At 37.0% G+C, this 22,840-nt stretch overlaps 1 protein-coding gene across 1 annotated transcript; it reads left to right on the forward strand.

Moving 5' to 3' along the window:
- The first annotated feature begins 232 nt into the window (after positions 1–232).
- LOC306886209 (tubulin epsilon and delta complex protein 1-like) lies at positions 233–14,551 on the forward strand. Its single transcript, XM_079443148.1, has 8 exons — positions 233–454; positions 596–686; positions 766–977; positions 3,338–3,514; positions 3,612–3,701; positions 8,395–8,481; positions 10,634–10,840; positions 12,224–14,551. The coding sequence occupies exons 1-8, from the start codon at positions 323–325 to the stop codon at positions 12,581–12,583; spliced, it is 1,356 nt and encodes a 451-aa protein (XP_079299274.1). The 5' UTR covers positions 233–322; the 3' UTR covers positions 12,584–14,551.
- The last annotated feature ends 8,289 nt before the right edge of the window (positions 14,552–22,840 follow it).

A 22,840-nucleotide genomic window follows, 5' to 3' on the forward strand; every position in this document is an offset into this window, starting at 1 on the left:
TATATGAGATTTGTGAATGTATTTCTTCATTTTAAATATATAACAACAACATCATGGAGAGAAATATACAACATAAATAAAATTAAATACAGAAAATAGATCAAAAATAAAATATGCTAAATAAATCAAGAATGAAATCAAGTCCAGGCGGTATGACGTTTCGAGGTGGGCTGTCTATAATTCCTATTGGTCAGGATTTACGTCAATCATGTAGCGCGCTAAAATAACAACTAATCAAAACGGCGCAAATGACACTCAACTGGGAAGTGTCTGTTCTCTGTTGCCTAACGACCATTGATAGTGTAAACATACTACATGTAAAATGTCGCGCGAAAAGAGTGTTAAAGTGAAAGAAGTTATTACTTCTCTCTGTAAGTTACTATCTGCGTTAAGCGTCGAGTCGATACCGACAGCTGAGACATTCAGGAGAGCCAAATTCAACAGAAAAGATGCGGTAAGATGATCAATGTATCTTACTACAGTCATGGTAACGTTACCACTTCTCCCTCCCTCTCCCCCTCTCTAATTTGATAGATAAGTCATCATGAGCTAGATTAACCCTGCTTGGTGTGCTCAAAATATGTTTTGCTTTCAGGCAGTGGACGTGTGGAGTTTGTTAAGTAGGCTTCTGCAGAGAGCTTTTGCTCTGGATTGTGCGTGCCCCAACTCTAAAGACCAAGACTTTGGTAAATTGATTATTGCACATAACTGCAGTCCATGTGTAATACATTATTGTTTGTACAACCCACAGTGTTGTGCTTGCAGATGTGCAGCTGCTGTTTGTGAGGAGTGCTCTGTGTTACTGTGGCTATGGAGCCCCTTGGGTGGTGGGGCCCCGGCCCCCCAGTCACATAGAAGAGGTGGGGAGCAGAGATCTGCTCTTGGCATTCGGCTGGGTGCTGTCATCAGGGAATCTACTGGACTTCCTGCTTGCTGAGAAGGTTCATCAATTAGACACTCTCTCATCTGCACCGATGGTGAGACCTTGAGTTTTGGTGATCCAAGCAGATTATTAATTTTATTGCTTGCATTCCTCTGTTGATGTCAAGTGTTATTCTATACAAGGCCAGCAGAGAGCAGGATAACTTTATTTTATGCACAGTTGTGCATATGGTCAGAACATTAACTTTTTACTACTTAATCTTATAAAAAAAACCTATCAGCAGCCTCTCACGAACATTACACAGGCTACAAAATGGTTAACTTGTTGTCCCATTTGCTCTTGGCTGACTAATCTAATTGACTTTCTAATAAAAAGCAATCATGAACAAAACACAATAAGTAAAATCCTATTTGCTTTTAGAATCGATTTTAACGCTGTTTCACTTTTTTTGAAATGTCTAATTGGTTAAATCCTTAAACTTTAATCTAATCGAGGCTTTCAAAGTGTCAGTTTCATCTGTTTCAGTAGTGGTGCTTGCTAAAACAAGCATCACTGTTACTAGGATTAATAATTATAATATACAGTAGATCAGCATGTAACTCATCCTACACTGTTTGTGCTACAGTCGTGAGTAATATCCCAAGTGCTTTGTGTTGAGGAGAAGTGTGCTATTATGATTTGAAGCATTCTAATTTAGAATTTGCGCCTGGTTGATGATAAAAGACTGAGGAAAAAAATGCCCATAGGCTTACTTTAAAGGACTGACCCAAGTCATATCTAGAAACCAGAATATCAGAGACTTAATGGTGGGCTCTTTTGTTTGGAGCAAGTACGCTATAAAACACCACCGCAATGACATAGCAGCACCCTGGCAATCATTGTGTGGGTGAGTTTGGCTAGCACTACACACTTTAATTCCTTGTTTCATTTCTCTTCTATTCATCTTATGTATTTTATGTATATATATTTTTGTCTTATGTGTGTGTGTGTGTGTGTGGGGAGGGGGGGGTTGTCCCGGTTGTCCCTCTCGGTAGAAATCGTGTTTCCCCCTCAGGGGGCCCCCCTTCCATCGTTGGCCCTTAGAATCGTTACGGTGCCCCTGACTCTAATAATACTAATATATTTATCATTAGCGTTAATAAAATCCTTACTGGTCCCATTATAACAAAAAGAAGCAAACTCTGAAGTAGGTTGTTTAATACAGAATCTGTTATTTAATACACACATTTATACATTTTAATAGGACACAGTATTGCATTGTTCATGTAACAAGGATGCATTAAATTGATCAAAAGTGACAAAGACATTTCAAATAAATCCTCATCTTTTGAAGTTCCTTTTCATCAGGGAAACCTGAAAAAATGCATCAATGATTCTTGAGCATCAATTCAGTATATTAGAATGATTTATGTAGGATTATTTGACACTGTTGAAAATTCAGCTGTGGCATTACAGGAATAAATCAGTCTACATATTAAAATAGAAAACAACACTTTAATTATAATAATATCTTACAAAGTAAAAAATGTTCTGTATCATTGATCCAATAAATGTAGCCTTGGTGAGCATAAGAAACTTCTTTCAAAAACAATAAAAAATCTTAATGACCCCAAACTTTTGAAAGGTAATTTAATATACTGCTATGATTACCATCCAAGCAATCTGAACAATTAACATATTTTTTAATTTTCCCTAAATAGGTAAATTAATCATGTGTTAAGCTGTTAATTACAAAAAAAGATCAAAACATTATTATTTGTTCAAGGCAACAGCCCTCAGTAGCAATTCCTGTTTTAGGGGTTTAACAAAGCAAACTCAAAATCTCCCCTGGAACCAGCTTGGAGTTCATGCCTCCCCTGGGGTTAAATCATAAAACTAGGGCTGGGTATTGTGACCAATTCTGCGATTCGATTCGATTCTTATTTTTATGGTTTCGATTCGATTCGATTCGATATCGATTAGCTATCAATATCGATTAGCTATCAATATTTAATTTAAAATGTTAGTTTTGCAGACATGGGATCCATATTTTGATATAAATGCTGGTAACTGAAACTCTCCTACTTAAGTTTATTACTGAAATACACATCTACATTAATAATAGGGTGCACACAGTTGTTTTTTTTTAGTGGAGCAATTCGAAAGATGGTGACACCTTCAGGACGAGAGGTGAATATTCATATCCTCTTACCTGAAGCACACTCATTAAGAATCGATTCGGGGATTTCCCGAATCGATATCGTTGCGTTAAACTGAAGATCGATTAAAATCGGAGAATCAATATTTTTTACCCAGCCCTACATAAAACCTTAATCTACTGAAGGATTTCTTTATCTTTACTTTTGTATTGTAGAATTTGTACTATTTCCCTCCAGATGTTGTTTCAGTATTAATAGAATGATGATTAATGGCTACTGTAATGATTTTTTCATGTCACATTTGTGAACATATAAGATTGCCCAGGGTCTAACACCAGGACAGCTTGACGTAGCGGCACATGGACCAGGAGTAGATACCACAGTGAAGAAGGACCAGGTACTACAAGCACTGCAGTGGCAATATGGGAAACTGAGGCTCCAGTGGAAGAGCTTATTCTCTGCCCAGGAAGAGAGGTCCAAATTCACCCATAGGGCAAGTCACTAAAAATATAATCTAAAATAATGATGAAAACAGCAGATTTAGATGTGAATGCAGAAATGTAGTAATATCCTGTGTTTTCTTTCTCTAGGTTATTTCTGATATCAGCCCCTCTGCTGTCTGTCAGCCTCATGCCACTGGTTCCCATCACAGCAACACGACGTCAACTGCTCTTGATAAGGTATCATGAAAATGCTTGAACTTTTTAATGAAATATTGGCATGAGATCATGTAGGTCTGCATTAAACACTGGGCAAGCATTATGAGTTCAGCCCCTGATCATTGTTATTACATGACAAGTGAGGCCTTTACTAATTTAGATTCTCTCCAGAGGTTTCTTGTCGCATTTGTATTCCTTTAGTGTATGGTAAGTGCTTCTATCCGTCATCAGAGCATATGGTGATCAGCGCTCGATAATAACTGCCGTAAGCTAGGTAACAAGCTCATTTCAATCGGCGAATGATTGCAAGCAGCTGTCAGTGTGTTTTTCATCCCCTGGCTTATTCTGGAGAAGATTGTAATGAAGCATCCACCTCTATGTACCTGCCGCCCCGTGCTTTGGTGTGACAGATTGACAAGGTGGGAAATCCTGCTTGTTTGAAGAGTGTGGATCTTGATCTTTAAAGTCAAAAGGCCCATGCTTTTCTGTTCCCTTCCCCTTTTCCTTGCTCTTTAGAGGCTTTGTAAGAGTATTTTATCTCTGGGAAAAAGTCTCCCTCCTGACATCTAACGTGGTATATAGAGAAAGTGGATGAAAGATAGTGAAAAAGAGATATTATGAGTGCTTTTTAGGTCCTGGTCCTGGATTCTTTTTTCCTATCAAAGAAATAATTTTGAACAGTCAGTAGTCAGCACATTCAAAATGTTTAATGCAAGAAGTAAAATAGAGTAAAAACCTACTTCTAGTCTAGTAAACCCAGTCATGGTATGTTTTTCAGTTATTTGCTACATAAACGGGAGGAATACAGCAAGGATGCATTAAATTGATCTAAAATGGCAATAGATGTATAACATTTATAAAAACAATAATATATTTCTAACATTTAAAATTCAAATAAATTTATATTTCAAAGAAGTGCTGTTCTTTTAAACTTTATATTCATCTAATAAAATAAAAATCGACATTAATAACAATACAGGTGCATCTCAAAAAATTTGAATATCGTGAAACTTTTTTTTTGTAACTTATTTCAAAAAGTGAAACTTTCATATACATTTTACATTCATAACATGTAAAGACATTTCAAAAGTTTTTTTGTTTTCATTTTGATGATTAGAGCTTACAGCTCATGAAAGTCAAAATCCAGTATCTCAATATATTAGAATATTTATATTTGAGTTTCATTAAACGACCATCTCTACAGTATTAATTCTGGGTATCTCTTGTTCTTTGAAACCACAATAATGGGGAAGACTGCTGACTTGTCACTGGTTCAGAAGACAATCATTGACGCCCTCCACAAAGAGGGTAAGTCACAGAGGGTCATTACTAAAATGGGTGGCTGTTCACAGAGTGCTGTATCAAAGCATATTAAATGCAAAGTTGACTGGAAGGAAGAATTTGGGTAGGAAAAGGTGCACAAGCAACAGGGATGACCGCAAGCTTGAGAATACTGTCAAGCAAAGCTGATTCAAACACTTGGGAGAGCTTCACAAGGAGTGGATTGAAGCTGGAGTCAGTGCATCAAGAGTCACCACGCTCAGACGTCTTCAGGAAAAGGGCTACCAAGCATCTTACCTGGGCTGTGGAGAAAAAGAACTGGACTGTTGCTCAGTGGTCCAAAGTCCTCTTTTCAGATAAATTTTAATTTTGCGTTTCATTTGGAAATCAATGTCTGGAGTCTGGAGGAAGACTGGAGAGGCACCCAAGCTGCTTGAAGTCCAGTGTGAAGTTTCTGAAGTCAGTGATGATTTGGGGTGCCGTGACGTCTGCTGGTGTTGGTCCATTGTGTTTTATCAAGTCTGGTGTCAATGCAGCCGTCTAGCAGGAGATTTTAGAGCACTTTATGCTTCCATCTGCTGACAAGCTTTATGGAGATGCTGATTTCCTTTTCCAGCATGACTTTAGCACCTGGCCACACTGCCAAAACCACTTCCAAGTGCTTTGGTGACCATGATATTACTGTGCTTGATTTGCCTGAACTCCATATGGAATCTATGGGATACTTTCAAGAGAAAGATGAGAAACAGTCGATCCAACAATCCAGACGAACTGAAGGCTCAATAGTGCCTCAGCAGAGCCACAAGCTGATCGCTTCCATGCCATTCCTCACTGATGCTGGAGTTTGTGCTAAAGGAGCCCTGACCAAGTATTGAGTGCATTAATGAACATACTTTAAACAGGGCTTGACATTAAGCATTCTCATGTTGTTGTCCTTCGGACAAGTAAATTTGTCATTTACTTTTCCAAGTATAAATGTTACTTGCCCGGAGATAATTTTTTTTTTTTTTTAATTGAGTTATAAATATAATTATTTATTGTAGTTATACAAAACACATTTAGTTTTTTTAGTTAGATTTTTCGTTTTAAATAAAATAATGAAAAAAATTATAAAGTGTGATAATACTGTTGTATTTTAAAATAAAATTTGTATTAATTACAAATACAATTATTTTATATTAAACTTACAAATAAAATGCTAATATTTACTTCTTTATATATTAATTTTCAAACTTAAATTTTTTTTTTTTAATTAGAGTTCAATTTAATCAGACAATTAGTATAATAAGACATTTGGGCTGTTACCAAACAAATGAAATCGGTATCAACAAAATTAATCTTTGCAATGTAGAGGAAACACAGAAACTAAATCTGAATTGGAATAGATATATTTACCCACTATTAATGCAGCTCTGAGGGACATGGGATGCTTTACTCTGCAGTTACAAATTAATAAATAATGTTTTGAGTCATAAAAAGTTGAATACTGATATTTGAAATAAAAAAAAATTTAAATACTGTAATTGTGAAATTAAAGCCACCAGTAGGTGGCATCAAGTCACTGTTAATAAGTGATTCATTGCGACTGAACCGAATCACTTAAATGGTTGATTCATTCAGGAACGAAACACTGTCATGTTGCTCAGAGACGCAGAACAGTGCTGTGGCTGTGTTTGGGGGAAATATGGTGTCTAAAACGTAAGTCTCTTAATGTTAACTTCTTGTTTATTGAACTGTTATAAAATCACATTTGTAATCATGATGGTTTTTGGAGCAAAAAAAAAACGGCGCTTGATCTTCGTGTGAAACTATATGAAATTATATAAATATACATTTTCTTCTCCCAAACTTCTATAAGTAATGTATGCGTGCACTCTAGGTGTGTTTTGATTCTTGCAGTACACTCGATAAAACAACAATTACGAAATTATCGCAAACTATATATATCGCAAATGATATATACCTTTTCAAGTTACTTGTCTGATTGGGCAAGTAAATTTCTCTTTCATTTGCCCAACCAAAACATGTACTTGTCCCGGACAAGTGTTAATGTTGAACCCTGCTTTAAAGAACTTGAACTTTTCTGCTTTGCAAATCCTTTTTTAGATTGATTTTAGGAAATATTGTAATATTTTGAGATACTGATTTTTGACTTTCATGAGCTGTAAGCTCTAATTATCAAAATTAAAACAAAAACACTTTTGAAATGCCTTACTTTACATGTAATGAATCTAAAATATATATAAAAGTTTCACTTTTTGTAGTTTTTCACGATATTCTAATTGTTTTAGATGCACCTGTAAATGTTTCTTGAGCACCAAATCACTGTACACTAGAGGGGGAGATGGCTGCTGAACATTTTGTATTTTAAAATATTAAACTAGAAAACAGGTATTTTAAAATTTAAGAATATTTCATGATATTCTTGGTTTTACCATATTTTTGTGCAAATAGATGCAGTCTTACCAACCCCAAACCTTAATAGTTAAATGCCAAGTTTATATTTATATGTGCATTAATAATATTTTTTAATTAAACTCATTTAACAAAAAGTGATTACACAGAAAAAATGTTGAATCAGCAGCATTTTAATTGATTAATGGGAATGTATGGTTATAAGAACTGGTTTGTGTAGTTGATTAAAGCTCATGCCATTTTATTCATGAACACATGGAGCAGGCACGAAATTTCATTTGGCAACTTAATGACTTATTCACTATATTATATTAATCACTATATTATATTAGATACATAACCAATGTCCAGCTCTTTTTGCAGGGCTCATTGCTCATTTTAGTTGCTAGTGAAGGGTTTGGGGCTGTGCACATTCTTATGGTGTCATCAGCCAATCTGTGTTGTCATGATATCTTTTTTTTTCTGTAACTTCACAGTAATTAGTCATATATGGCTCAGGTAATTGGCTCAAAACAACCTGGCAGCAGAGCCGAGCGCCCATGAGGGAAGATTGCAGATTTTAAATTGCATGCATTAGGGGTGTCCTGCTTCTTAACTAATAGCTTTCTCCAGGTATTCTCCAGCTTTCTCCAGACCTTGGTCTGTCAGACCTGACTATGTGAAGTATACAGTGTGGGATGTGTTCAGACACAGGCTAATAGATCTCTCCTCTCAAGCCATGTAAGTTACGGTGGGTAGCTCAGGGATCTCTCTCCCTCCCCATTGCCCTTCAGCCTGTGTGGGATGCTGAGAAGAGTTATCAGCCTAAGTCCCTGGAGCGCTTCTGTCTAACCGCAGAGATGTGAGGTATTAGCTGAGCTCCTACAGGGAAAAAATTGCCCATGAGCACAGATCAAAGCGGCTGCCAAGCGTGCACAAAACTGTACTTGCACTGCTGGGCCACTGGGGGTTTTATTGTCTTAAAAACAACAGAGCTTTTTCGTGTGTTATCAGGATTTTTTCTTGCTTTTTATTTCAGGAGCTGGAGCGGATACAAGCATTGAATGGAATTCTGGAGGCGTATCTGGATTGGAAACTCCACGAACCTTTATTCTGGTGCTGGATGGTACGTCTGCTATGTTCCATTGCAAGAATGAATTTGAGATTCAAACTCACGCTCCTTTAGCAAATATTCTGTTTGTTCACGCTGTCACATCGCTGTTCAGCCCCAGGTATTTATGCATGGCCTGTTCATCCAGACAGATGTGTGAGATTTTCAGCACGACCAAATTAGTTTACTCTGAAAAGTTACCAATGATGCTAAATCTAATATGTATATTACCCTACTGTTGTTTGAGAGCCAGACTGCCCGTCTGCCCGCAATAACCTTGCCCAGCTTTGAGTTGTCACTCACAGTGATGCACTGGTGCTCTAGGACTCTGAATCTGGCAGACAAGAGCCCTCACTCACACTGGCACCTCTCCAATGTGAAATTAAGTTGTAAAGAAGTCCCCGGCTAGCAGAAGTGGGTCCTGAGCACTTGGCAGGGGTTTCATTTTTCACTCGCAGTGTGCATTTTGAAGTAAAAAGGGATGTTTTAACTGCTATTCAGTTAGAGTGGTGAGCTCATGGGTGTCTTTGAGTTGGACAAATGGAGGAGGGCTTTTTGTTTTCCCACTTCCAGCACATCATACTATTGAAATGATTACTTTTTCTTATGGTTCTTTTATGTGGAGCCTCGATATAAGTCGATATAAGACGCACAATCAGAATAAAGCGGATTGTGAGGTTTCAAAGAATAACAATAAGCTCTATCAAATTGAGTTGTAGAAATACTTTAAACCCCCTTAATTCAATTTTTGGAGCCTTTTAGTGAGAAATTCAATGTAGACTTTTGAAATGCAGACAAAAGTTCCCCGGTCCAAAGAACAGGAAGAAGGGGAATGGAAATTAAATAGCATGCCCACTGCATCAATGGGAAATCTATAGTCCTTGATGAAAGCCAAACATTTTGTGGACGGAGTGCTATTTGGGCTGGATTGTTTTGTTACTGTCCACACAAGAGTGATGGAAGCGGCTCTTAAGCTTCAGCTATTGGTTGAGCCGCTGTTGATTAGCACAGGTTCTTAAAGAATAGATTTTCTTTGTGGGTGCCCGCACAAAGTCTGATTTTGAGTGAACTGGATCATCTACCCAAACACTTTTACAGAGTTATTCGTGACATTTTGTAGCAGAACTGTTTTAACAAGAAAACAGTCAGTGGTGCTTGCTGTTATTATTGCTCATATGTAGGGTTATTAGTTCATTCTAAACTCCTTAATGCCACACCGAAGAGGAAAACTTTAATGATAACTAAAACTATAAAGTATAATAAATACAGGATAGATATTATTCTTGGTGTGAAAGGGTTTTTACGCTAAGTACTAATCTTTTTAATCAAATTTGTCACTTGTTCAGACATGAGTGAAACCCTCAAATTGTGTTTTTCCAATTAGTTTGGTCTTGCTTATATGAACACAATGACATTCTGGAAAGAAATCTCTACCAATCAGGCCGAGGGAAACACTGTGAGCAAATTGTGCTTAAAAAACTCTTCAGTCACCGCCCGCTCCCATGAAGCACTGCAAATTACATAATATAGTCAGTGTCACTACAGTATCAAATTAAATGTTTGAATTCATACGCACATTTTGCAATAAACTTTAAAGAGTATACTTCTATATTTCCCTGTCATTTGTTATGTGATTTATAACATTCACAGATCTTCATGGCATTGTATTACATCTTTATTTGCACAGTATTGTTTCTTTTTCTTTTTTTGCTTTACATCAAAGTTTGTAATGCTGGAATGGTTCATGACGTATAATGTTTTAACTACGTCTTTTTAAAATCCCTATGGGCTTGGCACTGTTCTGCTTCAATTTAGTTTGTTTCAAAACAAAAAAACATACAGTGCAGGCCTTTCTGTTTTTTTTGTTTTTTAAGCTAAGCACCACTCATTTTCCTCAGAAAACTAAAAAGCAAGTTAAATTGTGATTGATTGCACATTAAAGAGAAACCTGACAAAAACAAGCTACACTGTATGCATGTTCAGATTGTAAATGAGAACTAGCAGCAAACAAAGTCTTCTTATAGCTCTTTAGTAAATGAATCCAAAGACTGTATAATTCTTTTAGCAGATCTAGCTGATTTGGCATGGTTTGAGCACAATACATCTCAGTTGTCTCAGAAAGGGTTCCTGACAGACCTGTTGCACTTATGCCTTTGTCTCTGTGCAGGACAGCGTGATCGACAGCTCCCTCGCCGATGCGTCTGAGGAGGAGCCCATCGATTGGCCACCAGGGGAGCGGGCTGTCACGGTGAGGTGTCCCCACGGCGACGAGACCAGGAGAGCAGTCAGACAACTTGACAAGATGTTGCTAAGGCTGCAGACAGAACTGAGAGCCAGAAGAATAGAGCAATCCACTCTCACACTCACCTCACAGGTAATGACCGTCCAGCAGGTGAGATCCACCCACATAAGTGCAGACGGGAAGGCTTCAACTTATAATAAGGTCAGGATCGTACTGCTTGAAGTTTATAAAGTTTTGAAATTCAACCTCTGTCAGTTTTGGTGCCTGAGATGTTGACAGTCGAAGTTTTAAGATTTCTATAAACTCGGTCCTACCACATTGATACGTTCATTACATCATCCTTTATTTCTTGCTACCTTCCAGTTTCGATTTTGAAGTACTTTTATTTTACACAGAATATTGGCAAAACAACAATACACATACATAAAAAGGAAAGTGACAAATAAAATATTAATTATTAATAAAAATAATAAATGATTATATGCTCATATTACTAATAATTGTGTAATTAATTATAACAATAATATATTTTTATTAATAATAATAGGTCTTAAATAAATTACCTAAATACCTTAATGACTGTAATTAAATTAAAGGGATCGTTTACCCAAAAATTTAAATTCTGTCATTATTTATTCACCCTCATGGCCTTCCAAACACATTAGACCTTCGTTCATCTTTGGAACAAAAAGTTATTTTTGTTTTTTGCATACAAAAATTATTCTTGTCTCTTCATAAAATTACGGTTGAACCACTGATGTCACATGGACTATTTTGACGATGTTCGTGGTACCTTTCTGGGGCTTGAACGTGGTAGTTCCCTTGCTGGCTATGGAGGGTCAGAAAGCTCTTGGATTTCATCAAAAATATCTTAATTTGTGTTCCAAAGATGAACGAAGGTCTTATGGGTTCAGAACGACATGAGGGTGAGTAATTAATGACATCATTTTCATTTTTGGGTGAACTATCCCTTTAATAGTAATCATCATTATTAGTATTCCTTTTCTTTGGGTTTCTATAAGCACCAATTCCCCATTTGTTCTGTGCATGTGGAACTTTCCTCATCATGTTTTATTACCTGTTCAAAGGTTCTTCCAGCAGATTCGAGAGGTGTTTTAATATCTCTATAATGAGGGAGGCTAGTGCTAAAAGAATTATAAAAACGAGGTCATCCCATCATTGCATTCCTTTATTGGCTGAATAAATTACACTTCATTGTATGAAAATTCAATGTGGTTGGTCCGGTGGATAATTAAGTGGTCTTTGTGATGTGGTAGATCTAACTTGTTACGATACATGACAGCCTGCCATAGTGTCTAAGATTGAAATTTCTTCACATCAATTCTAAACACATTCCTAGTGATGCATGAGATATACACTGACATATCTACTCCCATGTACTATCATCCGGGTTACCGCAATACCTTTCTTTTTGATATTAGTATCCATTTGATGTTTGATCAGTATTCCAGTCTGTTGAAATCACCAGTCTTAGCAAGCTCTCGTTCTCATTAGGGGGGACGTCAAGGGGATTCTCGGCTCTCTGAAAGTCAGAGAATGGAGGTGGAGAAGGTTTCAGGCTATTTAGAGGGTCTACGTCTTACTAATACCTCCGCAATCACATCAAGAGGCTTTTTGCCATGCCTGCAGGATCCACAGTCCACAAAGCCACCTCACAGGTACCACACCGGAGAACCTGGCCTGGCAGTGACAGCTGGGAAGCTCCAGGCATCGACGGCTCTGGATGAGCTGAGGGAGAGGGAGGCTGTACTGCAGTGGCAGCTGGAAGGATTGAGACAAAATATGAGAGTGGAAATGCAGAGACAGGCCAGCACAATGGAAGGGTTGGTTCTCATCCCACCACTTAAGAGATAAACACACATTTTGTGTAACTGTATGCACTGGGATTCTGACATAAAGCTGGACAGGCTGCATTTTGAGTCCCTGAATAAGGTGAACGCATTAGCTTTTTTCGCTTTTTCAGTGGAATTAAAACTCTAACGTGTGGACATTCTGAATTCGAGAATGTTTTGTTATCAGTTAATGTATTAATGTATTTAAAAAGACTGCCGCAATGTGAATGTATGCATGAAAAAAAAAGAAACTTCAAGGGCATTTCGTCTATACTTCAATACTTGCACTGAAAAATATTATTTTGACTACTGAAATGATTCAAGCCACACTCTGAAAAACAACTCCAATGACTCAGACTCAAGCAAATGGCTGACCTCTGTACTTCCGTGTACTTTGCGGTTTGCTAGAGAAAATGGAAGACCTTTGAAATCATTTTTTAATGCATGCTACTTCTAGAGAGCAGAACAGCCTGCAGTTTCCAACGTAGGTCATTCTTTCTGTTGCTTTCAGAAACCTGTAAATGTTAGCATTGAAGTTTGGGAAAAAAATCAAACCCCAGTAATGATTAGCAGCTCCCTGCAGAGATCTGAACCCAGTTTTACTGAGCGGTTCATAACATGAGAGGATTTTGCCTTTCAAGGCCAAGTCATTTGCTACCAGCCAATTGGTGTGGTCTCAATAACATTTGGAAAGCTGTAAACAAACTAGGTGTGCAAGATAACATGAGCTGTTGGGCAAACTAAAGAAGCTGGCACAGGCTGCTGTATTAGCTGATTAAGATAGTCATTTCCAACATCGATTTTCATTAGGATTATAAGAAGAAATCCTAATCTAGACGCTGTACAGAGCATGACGAGTTCTAAAAGGATTTTCTCTCCATTACCTTCGGCGTTCTTATCTAGGCCGGAATTGCTGTTTACAACTGAGGGAAAGCAAACACACAGACTTGGCGGTTCATTTCCCTGATGTTTTGATGTGTGCTCTAAATGAACTAAGACTCATGAAGCTGGAATTCAAGGTTAGAATTATGCTATTATCAAGAGGGTCAACTAGTGTCAAGCCATGGACTGGTGTGGGTGGGCTCCTCTACACCTGGAGCTCTCTGATGAATATTTCAATAATTAGATACTGCAGATGTGTGAAATGGGTCTAAGTGACGCATTTTCTCTTTGCCATCAATATTAATAGGTTGCAGTTTTCACACTTCATGTGTAAGGTGGTGCCTCATAGCAGAATTGTCGCAGAAGTGGCTCTGCAAATAGAGTTTCAAAGCTGAACCTTCTTTTTTTGCAAGCTGAACAAAATGAAGTTTTTTAAAATCAGTCTGCTTGGAAACAAGTGGAAATCTTCCAAATCCAGAGTTTGCCAGGTTAGTGACATCAAATGTTTGTTTTTTAGTATCATTGATGTACTATTATAGTTTGTTAATATTTTGAATTAGATTTGTTTATATATTCACTTTTTTAAGTTTTAAAAGTAGTTTTTGTTGTTAATGTCCATATAATTTTTTTATTTATTAGTTTCAGGTTATTTAGTTTTAGTTATTTTAGTAGTTCAAGTTTAACTAAATGAAAATTAGAAATGTTGTCATGGCAAGTTTTATTTTTTTTATATATTTATGTATTTTCTTTTTATTTCATTGTTTTATTTAAATACAGCATGTGTTTATGATTTTAGTTTCAGTTTTAGTTCATGATAATAATCCTGCTTGGTACCAAGTCTTCTAAACATCCACAAGCACAATTGTATATTTAAAATGTATGTTATCAATGTATTGATAGCATAAGCATTTTACATATGATCAACTTTAGGGATGCACAGATGTTTACAAATCCTTTTTGGTGAATAGAATATTGAATTAATGGTATAAATAATATATTTTTTAATGTAATTAAATTAGTTATATTCTCTGCGATATCAAGCATAAATTTTATCCAAAACTTTAAAAATGAATAAATTTTGTCATCATTTAATAAAAAATGCATCCATATTGTTTGTTTCAGTGTATATCCAAACATGCGAAAAATATGTGTGTAAACACCACGTTCAAATACCTACGAATCATAATACGATCAGGCTGTTGGAATTTGTAAATGATTTACCATTTGGATACAAATAAAGTCCCTTGCCTCATGTAAATAAATTTTATGATGATCTCTTGCAGTCTGTAATACAGCTACATCTCAAAAAAATTTAATATCGTGAAAAAGTTAATATTTTCTTGTAACTTGTTTCAAAAAGTGAAACTTTCATATATTTTAGATTCGTTACATTTAAAGTAAAACATTTCAAAAGTTTTTTTGTTTTAATTTTGATGATTAAAGCTTACAGCTCATGAAAGTCAAAAATCAGTATCTCAAAATATTATACGTTTCAATTAATGACCATCCCTACAGTATAAATTCTGGGTATCTCTTGTTCTTTGAAACCACAATAATGGGGAAGACTGCTGACTTGGTAATGATCCAGAAGATGAACATTGATGCCCTCCACAAAGAGGGTAAGTCACAGAGGGTCATTACTGAAAGGTGTGTCTGTTTACAGAGTGCTTTATCAAAGCATATTAAATGCAAAGTTGACTGGAAGGAAGAATTTGGGTAGGAAAAGGTGCACAAGCAACAGGGATGACCACAAGCTTGAGAATACTGTCAAGCAAAGCTGATTCAAACACTTGGGAGAGCTTCACAAGGAGTGGATTGAAGCTGGAGTCAGTGCATCAAGAGTCACCAGGCTCAGACGTCTTCAGGAAAAGGGCTACCAAGCCACGTCTGAACCAGAAACAACGTGAGAAGCGTCTTACCTGGGCTAAGGAGAAAAAGAACTGGACTGTTGCTCAATGGTCCAAAGTCCTCTTTTCAGATGAAAGTAAATTTTGCATTTCATTTGGAAATCAAGGTCCCAGAGTCTGGAGGAAGAGTGGAGAGGCAGAGAATCCATGTTGCTTGAAGTCCAGTGTGAAATTTCCACAGTCAGTGATGATTTGGGCTGCCATGTCATCTGCTGGTGTTGGTCCACTGTGTTTTCTGAAGTCCACAGTCAACGCAGCCATCTACCAGGATATTTTAGAGCACTTCATGCTTTCTTCTGCTGACAAGCTTTATGGCTGATTTCATTTTCCAGCAGGACTTGGCACCTGCCCACACTGCCAAACGTACCAAAAGCTGGTTCAGTGACCATGGTGTTACTGTGCTTGATTGGCCAGCAAACTCGCCTGACCTGAACCTATGTTTGCTTTCATTACACCTGAGCAGTGCCACAGGCTGATTGCCTCCATGCCACGCCACATTGATGCAGTAATTCATGCAAAAGGAGGCCCAACCAAGTATTGCGTGCATAGAAATGAACATACTTTTCAGAAGCCTGACATTTCGGTTTAAAATATCCTTTTTTTATTGATCTTATGTAATATTCAAATTTTCTGAGGCACAGAATTTTGGGTTTTCATTATCTGTAAGCCATAATCATCAAAATTTCAAGAAATAAAGGCTTGAAATATTTCACTCTATGTGTAATGAATCTATATAATATATGGGTTTCGCTTTCTGAAATGAGTGACACAAAATATTGACCTTCATGATATTCTAATTTTTTTAGATGTACCTGTAGTTTCTCCAATAATCACTTTATAATTTATGTCTGTTATCAAAGGAACTACTCAATGTGGCAACCCAGAAATCACAGTTGGCTGTCTGTGTGAGAGCTCATGTTGGCATTGCGCTAATGTGCTGCAGATGCAGGCTCAAAATCACTGCTGTCTGCTAGTCCTCTCAGTCAGAAGCCTGATTAGACCCGTCCCTGGAGCTTCAAAGTCATTCTTCCAGTACACATCCAAGCCAGTCCCAGCACTCTTTACTTATTACAAAACGGCAGCTTCCATCTGGGGATGAGCACGGTACCGTAGTGTCACAAATGAGAGCATGGCACAGACAGACAGTGTTTCCAGAGGCACAGCGCCTAATGGATGGCGACAGGGTCAGTGCGGCACCGCTGCACACTCCGCCACTGCTCATTTCGACAGGAGGCCATTAGAGAAGGCGTTGCCGTGATGCCTTCGAAAGGTACTCGGCTGGAAAGAGAGAACAAGAGACTTGAGCCATCCTTCACGGAGGTAGAGCAGACCGCTTTACCCTTGAGAACCCTGATATACGATGGGACCTTGCTAAGTACCCACAGTGCAGAACTACAGAGCATTTTGCAAGTATCGACTTGGAATGTATCTTTTTAATTGGCTAAATTGTGTCTCTTCTCTTTGCTGTGTGTTGCAAGCAGGGGGCAGAGGGTCGAGAGGGCAAGCAGAGTGTATGCGAGTGGAAAGATGCATCAGATTAATTAATGAAGCCAAGGTGTTTGGTACACAGGGATTATGCCTCGCTTTCATCATCTTTCAAAGGTGTAATAACACAAAAGCCATCTAACCGTCAGTGCCAGATATAGTGACAGCGAAAAAATTAAGAGTTTACCGCAGGCGGAGCGTTTGAACCCTTCATAAAACATTGAATATAGCAGCCTCCGCGGCTCAGGGACATAATGCAGATAAGAAAGTATGTCAGGATGGAAAAATGTTTTTGAGTTCATCAAATACAGACGCACGAAGCATGATTTATTGGGAGTTGGTGCTTTATTAGGAGGTTCTAGGTAGTATTTCACTGAAAATCTCTTCTGAACATATATCGCCATGTCCTGATATTGTAGTGCAAGGATTTTTTAAACTGGGGTTCAGGGGGCCACAAGAGGATGCTAGGGGTGTGTGCAAATAGAGAGAGAGAGAAAAAAAGACATTTACAAAAGTAACTTTCAAAGTTAATATTTGCACTTTATAATACCTTTATATAAAATATAAACTTTATAGCATTATAATATAATTTAGAGTTTTTTTATTCAAAAAAATGAAAATAATTGTACAGATTCACTAACGTTCAAAAGTTTGGGGTCAGTATTTTTTTAAAGAAAAATACATTTTATTTGCAAAGTATTTTTTTTGCAGTAAGAATGCATTAAATTGATTAAAAGCAACCGTAAAGACTTTTTGTGTTTGTGACTTATTGTTACCAATGTTTTTTAATTCGAATTAATAATATTCTTTGAACTTTATATTCATCAAAGTATCCTGAAAAAAAGTAGCACGGTTTCAACTAAAATATGCATCACAACTACAGTAGTCAACATTTGAAGTGGATCAAAAAAAATTCATCAAAGTTGTTCTACAGACAAGAACGGGTATTGTTTTTGATTGGCAGTTTAAGACATTAACTTGTAAGCACAAAATACAAGATTCTTCTCTTTTTGATATAAATAAGCCTTTATTGGATAAATCTAAGACATACAAGCTAATGTAACACACAGACATACGCACTCACACATTCACACACGTTGCAGGAAGAGAGAAAGTGAGTAAAGAATGAGTTTAAGAGAATGAAAACGTGAAATCCCAAGTTTATAGCAATATGTGCAATTGCATAGACCTGTACGACCATCAATCATTTAAGTAACCCTCGCATTGAGCTCCTCAATGAGGCTAAAATTTATATTAAATGCGCCAGTTCAGCTAGAATCTGGAGGTACTTGCGTTGCTTGTTTAGGGAGTTTTCTTGTTGTCAACTTGCAGAAAGGGGTTTCCCAAGGTTGCTGATTGGCTGGAGGTTCAGTGGTTGTTTGTAGTGAAGTCTTAGGCGTTGGCTGAAGATGCGGAGTTGTGGGCTGGTTGAAGTTCTGAGGCAGTCATAGACTCGAGGTGAACTCTGAGACACAGCGTTGCGGAAAAACTTAACTCAGAACACAAATCTCTCAAAGTAAAAGAAAAAATCCTTGCCCTGAAAGCCATTACAAAAGGTTTGGTTTGGAAGGTTAGATGGACAAAATTCACAAAATATGCTAATTTAATAGGGGTGTTTGAAACCACCAAAAAACTGCAACAGAAGACAATAATTTGTCAAAATGTGCTTTTCACAAATTTAGTCACTGAGAAATAGCTTTTGTGACAACTACTGTTCTCCCCTTTGTGTTTTTCTACTCTCATTATTTATTGAACAATCTTCCTTATTTAAAACTCTTTAATATTTGAATGCTTTGGGGAAAATGAATTGGTATCCAGCCGCCAACAAAATGTCACTACTGAAATCACAATACAATTAAATAATTATAATTCTAAATTCAAGATCACTCTAATCACTCTCAAGATCACTCTCAGCTCTGAAAGAGCTGAGATGGAAACTGTCCTCAGGCCAGCAAAATGGACCCACGTCCCATTTGAAAAAATTTTCGAGTAGTTATCCAAGAGGCTCTTTAGTCCATGTGCTCTAGTGGGGTTCATTAACAAAGCAGTTTTATAGAACATACTTATGTGATGTTGTGTCTGTAAGAGACAGAGTGAGTGCTAAAGCTGTGAGATCTCACCCGAGGGCACATCAATGGCACATATGAGAGAGCTGGTCTTTGGTAGTGCCATGGAGCAGATAGCACAGCTTCTGAGCACTAAATCAATAGCTATCACAATGGCTGGAGGATTTAGAGCCGCCCATTGATCCCTCCTGTAACTCCTCAGCAATCCTCAGACCAAAGCAACTGAGCGTGAAAGACTGATCATATTGAGCCCAGGACGTGGCCTGGAGGGATCTAAGATACAGACCAGAGCAGCAGACTGCTGAAGGTCAACAGAAAGGATCAGAATCCGGCTTGAGTAAAGCTAAAGCTCTTTATAAGCCAGTCAGTTTGCTCTGTAGCCATCTTGGTCAGGCCTCCTGGCAGCTATTTGCTAGTCATGCCAGTACTACTTGAATGGGGTAGGACTGAACTTTTAATATGTCAAATTACCAATAATTTGAATAAGTAAATGTAGCTGCTTTTTAAAGGTTGTTCTAGCTACCCCACCCCTGCCCACAATATTTTAATAACATGTGAAACCCTTAAAAAAATGACAAAATACTAAAAAGAAACTAAAACTAGTAAATTAAACTGCATTATACAATGATAAATGTTTGTAGTATGCTTTGCAGTGCATATTGGTAAGATTTTGTAGTAAGGTATAATATATATATATATATAAACATTTTTTTTTGATTAATGCTTTTTATATCTTTTGATACAACTTAAAATATATATATATATATATATTATTATTATTATTATTATTACTATTTATTAACCCTTGTGCTGTGCTGAAAATGCTTTACCAATTAGCACTTGTAGTATTTACTTTTGGAACGTATTGATCGTAGGCCTCATTGATCTGAGGTTAGGCATCCCAGATTTGAGTGGGAAAAAGCATTATTTGTGGATAATTATGCAAATGTTCACTCAAATTAACGGGCATAAGCTCAGATCAATGGGGCCTACTGTCAATCAGTTAAAAAAATAAATACAAAACTTGTACTAATTGAGAAAAAAAAACTAAGTTAAGTAGTAAGTAGTTATACCTTGTTTGAGAATTAAGTTTAGTCAGAGAGACTTATCTTATCACCAAACTGATGTGTCTGATGGTTTGTGATGACATAAATATCGTACTGATACAGATGTTAAGTATCTGTAAAAATAGTTTAAAAAAGTCATCTTTTTTAGCTTTCATGTAGGATTCGTGTCCACGCTCAACTGGTTTTTGTGTAACAAAAATCCTGAGACAAATGAAAATAGAATGCGTGAAAGACTTTTCTCTTTAAGATATTTGTAATGCCAGACTAAAAGCTTTATAAAACAATTGAGTGTATGCATTTCTCCTGAATATGTATACAGTAACCAGTGAGTGCACGAACCAGTATAAATACATAAGCTCATAAATTCAGAGTGATTATATCATATTAATCAATAATAAAAAAAAAAAAAAAAAATTAATTTATATACCATATCTGACTTTCACTTCAAAACACAATAAACTTTCTAACGACTTTTTAAATGTGTTGAACAACCGGTTTTGGGGGAAAACCATATAGGGTTGTGTTTCTAAGTTAGGATGCTTTAATTCAAAAAATGTGAACAATATCACTTAAGACTAGTTTGACAAACAAGGTTACGATCATAAAACAAGCCCGGAACCAATTTGAAGCATTCTAACAACAAGTACAACCGTTGCAGAAAATGTATTATAGCACCGCAATAAAACTCTGGATGTGTGATCGAGCAACTTATCAGACATTCAACATATTATCACAAGGCCCTGCTAGTTTATGATGAAACTTGAAAAATATAGGCGTGAGCTAACAGTCGTTAAAAATACTGGTCACATTCAATTAGATGAAGACATACGAAGGTAGCGAACACAACAAACTTGGGGTCGTGAAGCAAGCTGTCTAACACCACGAACGTTCTCCAGAACGGTGCTGATGACGGGTTCATAATTTCACGATGAAGACAGACTGAATATTCAGATAGCAGATGGGACTGACTGACTTTTTCTTAAGATTTGATTTCAAGAACACACAACCAAATCCTAATGCTATTTCACGAAATAACACGACAACAGGTGCTCCATTTCAGCATTTACATGTCAAGTCTGTTTTACCATAAGTATATCGTATTCTTTATATATATATATATACATATATATATATATATATATATATATACAGTGCCCTCCAAAAGTATTGGAACAGTGAGGCCAATTCCTTTATTTTTGCTGTAGACTGTAAACATTTGGGTTTGACATCAAAAGATGAATATGAGATGAGAGATTAACATTTCAGCTTTTATTTACAGGTATTTTCATCTGGATCTGATACACAACTTAGAAGATAGTACCTTTTGTTTGAACCCACCCATTTTTCATGTTACCAAAAGTATTGGAACAGATATAATTAACATAGATTAAAGTGAAAAAGACTTAATATTTAGTTGCAAATCCTTTGCTTTCAATAACTGCATCAAGCCTGTGACCCACTGACATCACCAAACTTTTGCATTCTTCTTTTGTGATGCTTTTCCAGGCTTTCAGCGCAGCCTCTTTCAGTTTTGGGGGGTTGCTCCCTTCAGTCTCTTCTTTAGCAGGTAAAATGCATACTCTACAGGGTTTAAGTGTGGAGATTGACTTGGCCAGTCTAAAACCTTCCACTTCTTGCCCCTGATGAACTCCTTTGTTGTTTTGGCACTATGTTTTGGGTCATTATCTTGCTGCATGATGAAGGATCTCCCAATCAGTTTGGTTGCATCTTTCTGTAAATTGGCAGACAAAATGTTTCTGTAGACTTCTGAGTTCATTTTGCTGCTGCCATCATGTGTTACATCTTTAATGAAGATTAATGAGACCGTCCCAGAAGAAGCCACGCAAGCCCAAGCCATGACATTACCTCCACTGTGTTTCACAGATGAGCTTGTATGTTTGGGATCATAAGCAGATAATTTCTTTCTCCTAACTTTAGCCTTTCCGTCACTTTGGTAAAGGTTAATCTTTGTCGCATCAGTCCTTAAAACTTTGTCCCAGAATTTTTGAGGCTCATCTCTGTACTTTTTGGCAAATTCCAGCCTGGCCTTCCTATTCTTCTTGCTAATGAGTGGTTTGCATCTTCTGGTGTAGCCTCTGTACTTGTGATCATGAAGCCTTCTGCGAACAGTAGATTGTGATACCTTCACTCCTGCCCTCAGGAGGTTGTTGCTGATGTCACTAACAGTTGTTTTAGGGTTTTTCCTGACAGCTCTCACAATGTTTCTATCAACTGCAGTTGTTTTCCTTGGTCTACCTGTTCGATGTCTGTTACTTAGTACACCAGTGACTTCTTTCTTCTTCAGGACATTCCAAATGGTTGAAATGGCAATGGCCAGTGTTTGTGCAATGGTTTGATTGAGTTGAGTTTTCATCTTCTCTCAGCTTCACAATTGCTTGTTTTTCACCCATAGACAGCTCTCTGGTTTTCATGTTGGTTACACCTCTTAACTATAAATGCAGCTTGAACAGGCAAAACCCAAATCTGAAACTGAGCGTAGACATTCAGTGCTAATTATTTTTTGAATAATCATTGTGATAGGACACACCTGGGCAACAAAATACACCTGTCGGTCACATGTTCCAATACTTTTGCTCACATGAAAAACGGGTGGGTTCAAACAAAAGGTGATATCTTCTAAGTTGTGTGTCAGATCCAGATGTAAATACCTGTAAATAAAAGCTGGCATGTAAATCTCTTGTCTGGTATTCATCTTTTGATGTCAAACTCAAATGTTTTCAGTCTACAGCAAAAATAACGGAATTGGCCTCACTGTTCCAATACTTTTGGAGGGGAGTGTATGTATATATATTTGTTTAGGCTAAATATGTTTTAACAATTCTTTTTGTTTTTGTTTTTACAAAGGTGTTCA

The sequence above is a fragment of the Barbus barbus genome, assembly GCF_936440315.1.
Source record: "Barbus barbus genome assembly, chromosome: 20".
Classification (NCBI taxonomy): domain Eukaryota; kingdom Metazoa; phylum Chordata; class Actinopteri; order Cypriniformes; family Cyprinidae; genus Barbus; species Barbus barbus.